We start from the raw sequence: 11,887 nt of genomic DNA, 5'->3' as shown, positions 1-11,887 counted from the left end.
ATGCTCTCAGTGGTCAGCAGGGATGGACAAGAAGGGGCAGCCAGGAGATTCAAGGCCGAGCTGGTCCCTGAGCTCAGAAGAGGTCAGAGAGGGAACTCAGTGGAGGAGAGATGAAAAGCTCCTTGTGAGACCCCGGCCCAGCCTGTGCCAGCTTCCTCGGCTGTGGGAGAGAAATGTCCTGCCTGAGGAGGCCCCTGTCGGTTCTCAGCAAGGTAGGTCCTAGAGCTGCACCCTAGATTGTGCCAGCGTGGGTCCAGGACCCATGGTGTCTATCCCCTAGCTCCCTGCCAGAGAACACAGGGGGAGGAGGTAAAACGTTCACCCTGAGCCCAAGGACCAGAGAGGCTGATGCTTTCTCCTGCTAGTGCTCAGCTTCAGGCCTGGCACAAGGGCAGGCTCTGAGAGACAGGTGTGGGTAAGGAGGAGCTGGAAGGAACTTTGCATGGCGCTGAGGGGAGATGGGAGGAGGACGAAGAAGAGGAAGTGGAAGAGCAGAATTGTGTCACTGGCCTTGTCAAAAGCACAGAGTTGATGTCAGGGAACGAAGGTCAGTGAATAAATAAGAAATGGGCCCTTCAAACTCACTTAAGAGACTTTTAATTGCTTGCTGGCACCCTCCCTCCACCCTTCCCAGTGTGATTCTGGATCAGCTCTAGAGCAGATAGTCTGGTTACTGCGGGTGGAGCTTCTTCATGGTTTCCTTTATCCAGGGCAGGAAACTTGAGATTTTGGTGTAGGCCCGGGGAGGTCTCCCATTTTTTAGTCCATAGGAGACAATGCCTTGAGCCACATTGTTACACACGAGAGGGCCCCCAGAATCTCCCTGTGGACAGAGATAGAGGAGGAGTGAGCCTGCCCTCCTAGGCCCCTCTGAGAAGCCTGTGTTGCGTGGCCTCCATGAGAGCTAAGAGGGCAGGGCCGGCCTGGACTTTGTCACTGCTACACTTCACCCCAGGTGGCAGCTCCCTCTCCTCCCCTGGTCCCGATCCTCTGATGAGGGACTGCTGGCTTCACTCTACTCTTTAGGGGCTGACAGCATGCAGGCCAAGCCTGTAACCCAGGTGGGTGTCAGCTCTGAGGAGCCCCCTGGTTTTCACCACTGCCACACCCAGCATCAGTGGCCGGCTTGGGGCAGAGTGCTGCAAATGCATCCTTCTGGAAGAGCATGGTTTGAATTCATCCTAGGCCTTGGCAGGCTTGCAGAGGTGCTTAGGTGCCTTCATCTCTGGCAGCTCCCCCTCTACTCCTCAGAAGGATCACTGGTTATATTTCCAGATCCCAGGTCCTCCCCAAACACCCCTGTCCCCAGAGCCATGCTAAGTAGACACTGAGTCTCACCTGAAAGGAAGACTTGGTTTCCTTTGGATTCCCCACGCACAGCTGAGTGGTGCTGTCATAATACTTGGGTAAGAGGAATTCGCACTCTGAATCCTTCTGCACTTCCAGTGACACCTCCTGCAGAGTGTCTGGGTACCTGCGTGTCTTGGCCTCAATCTGCCCCCAGCCGGCCACACTGCACACCTGTCCTGGCCTCACCCGGGCCTTGCCCCTGGGCAGGGGGAGAGTCTTCACAGCCGCAGTCAACTTGGCCTTCCTCTCCAGCTGACGGGAAGAGGTAAGAGTGTCCAGCTCAGCCAGTGGCCTCTGGGCCTGACACCCCGATGAGGCGGCAGTGTCTTCTCTCTCCCGTGAGCCTCTGGGACTGGACAGGTGGCCAGCATGGGAAGGATGGCAGGGACAGGTCCCAGTGGGAGGGAAACAGTCTGGACCCAGGAGGCCAAGAGCTGCAGGGAGGTTTCCTTACCAGCAGTAGCATGATGTCACTGGAGTAGTTCTTTGGACTATAGTCTGGGTGGCGGATGGCTCTTCTCACGGGGATGACCTGCTGGGTCTTCTCCTGTTCCTTGATGTTGTGGGCGCCCAGGGTGACTCTGATGGAGCTGCACAGAGAGCAGAGTGGGGTGTGGGGGTGTGGAGTCACAGGGTACAGCCTGGGAGTCGAGAGGGCAGGTGGCAGCCAGGGCAGGGCAGCTGAGAGGGAAATCAAGGTGATAGAGGGAAATCAAGGCAGTACTTAAGCTGAGGGGAAACTGAGGCAACAGGAGGGGCCGTGATTGAGCTCTCTGTGCCTTCTGCTTCTCAGCAGCTGAGGTAGGATTCTGGAGCCGATGGTGAGTGTGCCGGTGGGTCTTAGGGGACAGTTTCCCACAGAAACGTGACATTGCATGAGTTGGCATATGATGGCAAAGCATGCCCCAGCGGAGCTCAGCGTGGGGGGTGGGAGCTGGTAGGAAGGCAGGGCTCCCTGCAGGGGTTTTCAGGGCAGTCCAGGCTGTTTAGTACTTCTCACCTTCCCCAACAGTGAGCGGCTGTCAGCACGAACATCGCTTGTATCAGGAACCCACCACACTTGATCTGCCCGCTCGGGCTTTCAATCTGAAGTAATGCCATATAGGGCCGTGAGTGGGGCTTGGCCTCATGTCCCCCGATGATCTCTCCTGAAGGAAAAATTCTGTTCTGCTCTTGTCTACCCACTGAATCTACCAGGCAGGCATGCCTGATTTGGGGCAGCAGGTAAGGTGGAGGACCTGGACTTCTTCCCCTGGGAATTTTGAGGGCAGCAGTCTCGGGCTGTGCATCTGTGTTCTACACATAATCAGAGGGGACCACACCTGTGTTAGGAATAGCAACGTCCTAGAGGCTCCAGAAAAATCCCTCTCCTGACTTTGCCTTGTTTCAAGCGAGTTTCTAAGGCCCCTGTCATCCTGTGAAGTCTTTTCCAGTGGCTGGGATCTAAGTTTAGTTAAGTAGATGTTGTGTGACATTGCCGATTTCCTAAGGGCCTGACAGGTCATAGGTGCCTAGTAAGTGCTGGTTGGCTGCACGAAGGCAAGGCTCCCCGGCGTGCTGGTAGGATTCTGGAAAGCAGAGAAATTGAGGTCTGCCAAGGTCTGCTTGAAAGAGGGGAGCCTCTAAGAGCCTGGGAAGAAAAGCAGAATTGGAGAGAGGGATGAGGAGCCTTGAGGCAGAGGCAAGGCAAGAGCAGTCTTCTGGGGACAGTGATCTATCCAACTGTTGGGTCAGCTGAGCCCTGGGCTTCACTCCTAAGTAGATGCTGAGGGAAGCCCCTTGCTCTGCCCTCTGCAGGGGGATTTATGGTGTTCTCTTTCCAGTTTCTCACCCTCTGCTATTCCAGGAAAGTTCTAATTTCAGATGGCAAAGGTAGAGGCTGGGGAGGGGACAGTAGTGACGGGCTCTTAAGAGACAGCCTTTTGCCCCGCTGTTCCTACTGCTAGCTTATCAGCATCACACTTGAGAGGGGGAGGCAGGATGAAGACTGGGGTTGAGAATGTTCCTGGTGGTAGGTGGATAGGGGTGTTCAGAAGGGACAGGAAAGCTGTGCCACTGTGCAATGGGGTCGGGCCTCTTAGGGTGGGGGTGGACACTCACCTGCCTTGGCCCCAGAAGACAGGCAAAAGGCCAGCAGGAGCAGGAGCAGGAGTGGCTGCATCTTCTCCGGGAGGCTGCTCAGGTCGGAGCTGCTGGTGCTTCTGCACTCCTTTATAGCTCCTGGGAGAGGAAGGGGGTGCAGATGGGCTCCCTGACCTTGAACTCCTCTCTGGTTTTATGGTGCTTCATCCTTAGAAGGCTTTCTATGAAAGCTTCCCTGCCCCCTGCCCCTCTGTCTGATGACGTTCTCTGGGTGGTTGTGTGAGAATCATGCTGTGACCACATCAGAACCCACACCAGTTGACTCAGAGCAGACCACTTAAGTTCCAGCTCAGAATAGGACAGCAAGCATATCAGGTGGGGACTGGAGGATGTGGTATCAGCCTGTAAGGGTACTAGAGTCCCCAGTGATAGGAACACCACTGCCTCATTTCCATGCTGCTAGGTCCATCAGGATAATTTCCTTAGCGCTGTGTATTTGGGCCCATGTCTGCATGATCCAGCATACTAGAGATGTGTTTCCTTCCCTCAGAGAGCTGTCTGTCTGGTGGAGGAGTCAGAAACAGTAGCGCCCATGGTCCAGCATGGTAAGCGCCAAGAAAGTAAGAGCATGATCTTTATCTACTAAATCCTCATGGCCACCATTCATCACCCCAGCTTCTTTCCTATGGATTTTTATCTACTGTTTTTAAATGACAAACACTCAGAGTAATAGAGTCCACCTCTCTTGTCAATGTTTTTAACCAAAGTCCTGTACTTGACACTAATTGGCTTCAGTTAATGAACCACCATGACCCTAGAGATTGAATCAACTGACTGAAGACCACTCATTCCTCCTTTGTGAAGACTGGGGGCAGTCATAGCCAAGCCCCCCAAGACAAGTCAACTAAGACTGGGGAAAGGTTGGTTCCCCAAAAGAAGTTCAGGTGACTAGATTGCCAATAACATGAAGTGGAAAAGTATGCTGGGCAACCAAAACCAAGAGTTGTCCTTTGAGTATTGTCAGTCGTCTGACCAGAGAGCCACACTTCTGAGATAGCAGGTTTGCCACATACTAGTCTCACATTTGTTAAGCAAACTCTGCTGCTGATCTCACTACCATTGGATGTGAGGGGCCGTGGTTTCTAAACAGCCAAGCCCCGTTCAGTTCAAAGAACGGCTAAGTATTACAATCCCTTAATCCTGTAACTTAAGTATTTTCTTCATGCTCTTAAGAACCTACTAGTCTCTCCTTCCTAGTTAGTGAAAAATTTAGCATGCAATTGCTTCCTACAATCGTTGGAAAATTTGAAAACTAATATAAGCAAAGAGAAAATGAAAATGATCTAATTTCTTTCTTTTTAAGGATTTATTTTATTTTTATTTTAGAGAGAAAGAGAAAAAGCAGAGGGGAGGATCAAAGGGAGAGGGGAAGAGAGTCTTAAGCAGACTCTGTGCTGAGTACAGAGCTGTATGTGGCACTTGACCTCACAACCCTCATGTCATGACCTGAACAAAACAGAGGATCCCCTGCTTAATTGATGGCACCACCCAAGGGCCCCTAAAATTATCTGATTTCTGACTCTCTGACTCTTGATCTCAACTCAGGTGCTGATCTCAGGGTTGAGAGTTCAACCCCATATCCCTCTTCCCCGGCTCTGCCCCTCCTTTCCTTACTGTCTCTCTGTCTCTCAAGTAAATAAATAAATAAATCTTACAAACAATACGATACCAGTTACAATGCTCAAGAAAAGAGAAATATTCTGAAATAAATCTCTCAAAGCATGTATGGGACTTATCTTCTGTATGAGATGAACATAACTGAATGATTTTGGTATTCTTGAAACACAATATTATAGTGATGGAGAACATTTTAGTGGTTGCCAGTTGTTAGGGTTTGAGGGTCAGGGAGGGACGTGGGTGTATCTATAAAAGTGCAATTGGAGGAACCCTTGTGATGATAGAGCTGTTTTGTGCTTTGCCTGTTCAATGTTAATAACCCAGTTATGATATTGTACCATAGTTTTGCAAGGTGTTACCATTGGGTTAACCAGATAAAGTGTCCTTGAGATATTGCTGTATTATTTTTTGCAACTACGTGTGAATCCACAATTATCAAAATAAAAAGTTTGTTTCACACAAATTTTAAAAATACAAAAAATGGGTATCTTATTCCCTGCAATTTGTTGAATTCATTTTATTAACTTCTATTCAGCACAACCCCCCACTGCAGGTTAGTATTGTCACAAATTACACCTTTATACCTGTGTGTCCATTAACATAGCTGGGATCTGATTCTAAAGTGTGCGATTTTATCCACAGCTCTATAAATGTCATCCTATATGTGTACATATGTACATATATATTTATGTGTGCTTACAGTTCTCTTGTGGTCTAGTGGCTCGGATATATTTATATGTGCTTGTGTATATAGTTGTATATGCATATGGTCCATGTTTCTGTTTGTTTTGATCCCTTAATTTTTTTCCTTCTGGCCATGATTTTGGTACACTTTTGTTCGGAAGAATTTTCAGTATTCAAACAGAAGCTGTGTGAAGTCAAATATTTCCCCCTCATTATGAAAGTTGTTGAGATCATTAAGATATTCAGAGACCTTTGTGGGCAACCAGATGTGAAGAAGACATGGCTTTGAGGGTGACAGGAACCCAGAGGAAGATATTTCTTCTGTGTGAAAATGAGTATGGTATTAGTGGTGTGTGTTATTTGGTCGGAGAATATTCATCCATAATTGTGACTGAAGTTAACTCCAAAGCAGCATCCCAGATTGGCGTCAAGACCTGGGGGGAAGTGGCAGCTGGGCATGCCTGGCTAGACAGACTCACACAGCGTCAAACAAGAGTCTTATACCACATGTGTGGTCTTCAAGCTAAGAGCTGAATGACTTTGAAGGTCACTGTGGGCTTGGAAACTCAGTGTGTGGCAGTACCCATGATGATCTGAAGTTTGAAGGCTGTTCTCCATTTTTCTGGCCCCATGTGAGCCTCTCTAATCTGATTTAACGAAGATTGGGAAATGTATCTTTTCCATGTCAGAGTTTATATTGGACTGTATATCCCATAGGGTGCCCTAAATGTAATCCATGAAGAAATGGCTGCCCTCGTTATATTTTTCCATCCTCCATCTCTCCTGCATCCAGAAGTAGGTCTTCAGTGACCCCCGCATTATAAACTTCAATCCTAGGGTCAAATGTGACAACATACATGAAAACTGGAAAGCTGTAAGACAAATGAATATGAACCTTGAACAAGATGATTTTCATTTGGGTGGATTTCCTATACAGATTCAGGCCAATCTGACCAGGCTGAACAAGGAAGGGGACTTGGGGAAATTCTGGGGAACATCCTTTGGCCTCAAGTTCCATTTGCTCATGGACAGTGCCTGCCGTGCTCACTTCTGAGCCTCCAGTGCCTGGAACATAGAGGTGCTCAGGATCTGTTATTTGCTGATTGGTAGCAAAGTAATGCTGTCCAGTTCTGTTGCAGAAACTCTCTCCCTTGCTGAACATGTGGACAGGAAGGGTCTTAGACCAGAAGCAAGGTTACCGTGGGTGACCAAAGACAGGCTGAAAAGGGCCAAAGCTGTGGGTGAATGGCCTATGAGCATACTCTGGCCCCTTGGAGGATGTGGGAATGGATATGAGGGGCTCAGCCACAGAAGAGGTGTGGAAAAGAGTCCAGCTGGGTCATCATCACATGGCAAGAGTTTGTGAGAAGGTCATGAGGGGTAGAAGAGAGAAAGAAGCAGAAAACGGGAGAAATGTGAGCAGAGGGAACAAAGGCAGACTTGGCCTATAGCTGCTACCAAGTGACTGCTGAATAAATAAAGGTGAAATCATTTCATTCTAGAAATGAATCTGTATTAAGGCCTTGGCAGCCTCCATGCAGGGAGGTCTGGACTCTTCCTCCAGGACAGCGGTTGGTCACAGAGGGAGCTTTGTTGAGTCCCTGTTTTCTTTGATCTCTATTTCCAGGGCAGGAAGGTCAGTATCTTGAAGACCCGCAGGTGGTCCATTTTTCATCCAAAAAGACAATGCCCGGAGCTGCATTGTTACAAGCACTGCCTCTGGAGCCCCCTGTGGGCAGGGAGAGGAAGGATTGAGCTGGCTTTCTGCTGAGTCCTGCCCTCCCAGTGCTGCCCTGGTGTGGGTGGTCTCTGGGAAGGGGCTGTGGGGGGAATCAAGATCAGTCCTGGGGCCCCCAGCCCTGGCCTTCAATGTTCTTTCAGCTTGATCCAGGCCTAGCTTCTGCCCCCAGAGCAATAACTCCAAAATAGCTGCCTAAGCTTATGTGGGCCATGCTTTCACAGAGCTGTGACCCAGAACTTGGCTCTCCTAGGAGAAACCCTTGCTTGGGGCTGCAGAGCCCAGGAGGATTTGCCACCTTCCTCAGAAAAGGCATAGTTAAGTAACCAGTAGCTGCACCAGTGACCAGTCCTACTGACATGTTTATCTCTATACTCCTCTCAGAGGGGCTGGTGTTTTCTGAATCATCTAGCTTAGGGGATGTGATTTTCAAAAGTACATTTCCAGATAAGGTGCTGTATTAGTTTCCTATGACCACTGCAATAAATGATCACCAGTTTGATGGCTTGAAACAACAGAAATACATTCTCTCACAATTCTGGAGGCCAGAAGCATCTATTTTGCAGGGCTGGTGTCAAGATGTCAGCAGGGCTGTGTCCCCTCTGGAGGGACTCAGGGAATCTATTTCTTCCTTCTTCCAGTTTCAAGAGTACATTCCTTTGTTCATGGCCCCTTCCTCCTTTTTCAAAATATAATTAGAGGAGCTACAAATAAGCCAAGCTAGGAAAAAAATAATATCACCTGATATCTAGTTACAACCACCTAATTACAACCACCAATGATTTGGTATATATTTTAGTAGGTTTTTTCTTGTGCAAGTATATATACTTAGAAAATGAAAAAGGGATAATGCTACACGTAAGATTCCCCCCCCCCAGTTTTATTGAGGTATAAATGGCATACAGTGGTTTATAAGTTTAAGGTGAAGAGCATAATGACTTGACTTATATATATTGCGAGATGATTACCAAAAATAAGATGAGCTAACATACATTATCCTTCTAATGTGATCTATCTTGGTCTTTGTGGTGTAGGGAGGGGTTTTGTGTTTTAGGATTTTTCTCAGTGGTGTCTTGTCCACAAATAGTTATTGACTATTCTTCTTGTGAGGGGAAGCCAAGTCAGGAACAACCTCTGTTGACATATTGGTGATATCATTCTCCTACACATAAGATTTTGTAATCTGCTTGTCATTTACTCATTGTGACTATCAGGAAATATTAATCATCATTTTATTCTATTTTGTCATTTGCATGTGATGTATGAACTTAAAACAATTTACTTAATGTTTCTCCTTTTGTTTATGCCAAAGTTTCTCTCAATTTTCTTTCTTTTTTGCTAGTATATACAACACAATTATGAACAACCTTTATGTACATGTCTCATATTCCAAGGGTGGATTTGCTTGTTCAAAGCTTAATTGTAATTTTTTAATGTTTTGTACACAGTAGCCATTGCTATCTAAAAAGATTATACAAATTTATTTTATTTCATTTTTTAAAAAGATGTTATTTATTTGAGAAAGAGAAAGAGAGAGCACGAGGGAGCAGATGCACAAGGAGAAACAGACTCCCTGCTGAACAGGAAGTCCAATGTGGGACTCAACCCCAGGACCCTGAGATCATGACCTGAGCAAACACTTAACTCACTGAGTCACCCAGGCACCTCAGATTGTACAAATTTATATTCTCAATATCAGAAAATCTCTATGGCAGTTCTCTATACCTATGCCTATGCTGAATATTGTCATTCTTCTAAATCTCTGCCAGTCAAAAAGACTAAAGTGTTATCTTTATGTTTTAATGCTTTTCTTTTTTGGGAGTGAGAGCATGCAAATGGCCAGTTAATGTTTTTAGTCTGGTTTTCTATAGCGTTCCTAAAAATCCTATTTATTTCATATCTTACTCCATTATTTGGATATGCCCATAGCTAATGCTTCCCCACTTTGTTATTTAGGCCATTTCTAATTTCTGGCAAAATAAGATTGAGATGAACATCTTTGTGCTCAAAGTTTATTGTTTATTGCATCCTCTGCGTGTGTGTGTGTGTGTGTGTGTGTGTGTTTTGGGTTCTGTTTTTTAGGATATATTCCCAGTGGTTGAATAATATTGTCATAGCATATAAATATTCTAAAAAATGATATTGAAATGCTGAACTATTTCTCTCTGCTGTTGGGAAGCCTCCTAGGAAAGAAGATGACATCCAGGATCCTGGCTCATCAAGCACTCTCTGGTTCTTGTCCTGCCATGGTCATTACCAAAGTGCAATACTGTTTCATCATTGTGTTGCTCATCCCTAGGGTCTTATCTTTACACCACTAGATAGGGCTACGGTCCCCATCAGAGTGCTAGCAATTTAGGAAGAGGAACAAGAGGCTATACCCTCCTTGTAAGGATCAGAGGGTGGGGTGGGAGGATTTTCATCCCTTCTCTTGCTCCTGCCACAGTCCCATGTCTGCTGGGTCAGAACATGCCCCTTAGCTAGTTTCTCAGGTCTTTCCTTTTCCTTTTCCCCTTATTCTCTGGCCTATCAAACAATGATCTGAAGTGGAGTAGCTCCATTGGATACTCCTAGATTCCTCTAAGTGGTACAAAATTCCCCTAAATGTAGAAAAGGGGAATTTTAAACTTCAAAAGAGGATATCAGGAAAGAGTTTACACACCAAATTGGATTAACTTTTTATAGGAAACATCTCCTGAGGAGAACTAACCTGTGACCAATTTGGACATTTCTCACTGAAATTCAAGTTTTTCTACATGTTACCAGGATAGGAGCCCACTAAAATGTAGCCATTGAACTATTTTCTGTGATTTGTGAGGTAAAGAATAACTGCCAAAAAGATAGGGTAAAGACTAGGTAAAATAGTTAAAATTATGTTCCTCACAAGAGAAATTGAACCAGGTTGCTTGAGTAAATACAAAAGGAGGTATTTGTCATTTAAACAATTTGGCCCTTAGTTCTGGTGATTTCTTGGGGCAAGAGGGATAAAAATCAAGGTCCCAGGTCCAAACAATAGGGAGTAAGAAATTCTCTCACTTTACTTTGAAGCCCCCATGTGCTGTCTTGTAACATAAAGGTAAAGCAGAACTAAATCTATTCCCACCGGAGAAGACAGCTTCATTACTGAATAAAGTAGAAAAAGTGAAAGGGGAAAAACAACCAGACCCTGAGAAGTTATGACCAAGGGCCAATCTTCCTGAAAATTTACAGCCTGGGTTCTTATTAACTGGACCGACTGGGTCTAAAGCAGTGGTTTTGATTTTCTGATGGTTTACCTGGGAAATGCAGGAGTAATTGCAAATCCTTTCTGAAGGAGACACTTTTATTCTAAGCTTTGGAAATTCTTCCAATCCCCATAGTCCCCCAACTTTTTAAAAGTAACAAGCTGCACATAATCAAAATGCCAAAGAACACAAGAAAACAAGAACACAATATCATTCACATGATATTGTGAATGAGTCAGCAGAAATAATACTTAGCAGGAGCAGGTCCGCCAGCACTTGAGATGTTGGAGTTATCTGGCACGTATCATAATACAAACTTAAAAATAACTGTAGGGAACCGGAAAATATGAAGTGTCATAACAAATTTGATAAGGAACTACACAGGACTTCCAAAAATAAAAAAAAAAGATATAAAATAAAAAATCAAATGGATGGTTTTGACTGCAGACTAAAGACTACAGAAAAGAGAGTTACTAGCTGGAAGAAATAGCAGAACAAATTATTAGAGTACAATAAGGAAAAAACAAAACTAATCTAGTTACTAAAAACTATTAAAGGAAAATGAACTTTGTCTATATAAGATGATAATCAGAATTTCTAATAGTGCTAAAGAAATAGGGTAGAATGAAAATGCAAAAATGTTGGGAGAAGGTAAATAAGATTAAAGATCTGCATTTCTTTTATTTTCAGGAAGGAGGGTCAACCTGATTAAATTTAGTCTTCGATAAGTTAAGGAAACATACTGTACTTTTATGCAATTGCTAAAATCATATAAACAATGTCTACCCTTCAAATCAGTAGAAGGGAAAAAAGGAAAGGTAAAAAATAATCCATCCTAAGAAAGGTAAGAAAGAAGAGGGAGAAACCATAGACTAGTTGGGAACAAATAAAAAGCATAAGTAAGAGTACTTAAAAGCAATATGTCAATAAGTATATTACATGTAAACATATGGAATGCTCCAGGCAAATCAAAGAATATCAGCTCTGCAATGAAAATAAAACATAAATATGTGTTCTGTACAACAGACAGTTTTTTAAAGTTGAAAGGAAAAGAAAGAAAATAGATACACCATTTATAGTAACCATAGGAAACCATTATAGGTATATGGTACCCGACAAAACCGACTTTAAG

General features: G+C 45.0%; 1 protein-coding gene across 1 annotated transcript; it reads right to left on the bottom strand.

Moving 5' to 3' along the window:
• Positions 1-608: 608 nt before the first annotated feature.
• LOC129499503 (granzyme B-like) lies at positions 609-3,607 on the bottom strand. Its single transcript, XM_055309263.1, has 5 exons — positions 3,451-3,607; positions 2,351-2,498; positions 1,805-1,940; positions 1,339-1,602; positions 609-823 (listed from the first exon to the last, which is right to left on the bottom strand). The coding sequence occupies exons 1-5, from the start codon at positions 3,509-3,511 to the stop codon at positions 671-673; spliced, it is 762 nt and encodes a 253-aa protein (XP_055165238.1). The 5' UTR covers positions 3,512-3,607; the 3' UTR covers positions 609-670.
• Positions 3,608-11,887: the final 8,280 nt, after the last annotated feature.

This window comes from Nyctereutes procyonoides, unplaced genomic scaffold (genome assembly GCF_905146905.1).
Source record: "Nyctereutes procyonoides isolate TBG_1078 unplaced genomic scaffold, NYPRO_anot_genome, whole genome shotgun sequence".
NCBI classification, from domain to species: Eukaryota; Metazoa; Chordata; class Mammalia; order Carnivora; family Canidae; genus Nyctereutes; species Nyctereutes procyonoides.
Note: the sequence above shows the minus strand (reverse complement) of the source record. Positions and strands in the feature narration are given on the sequence as shown.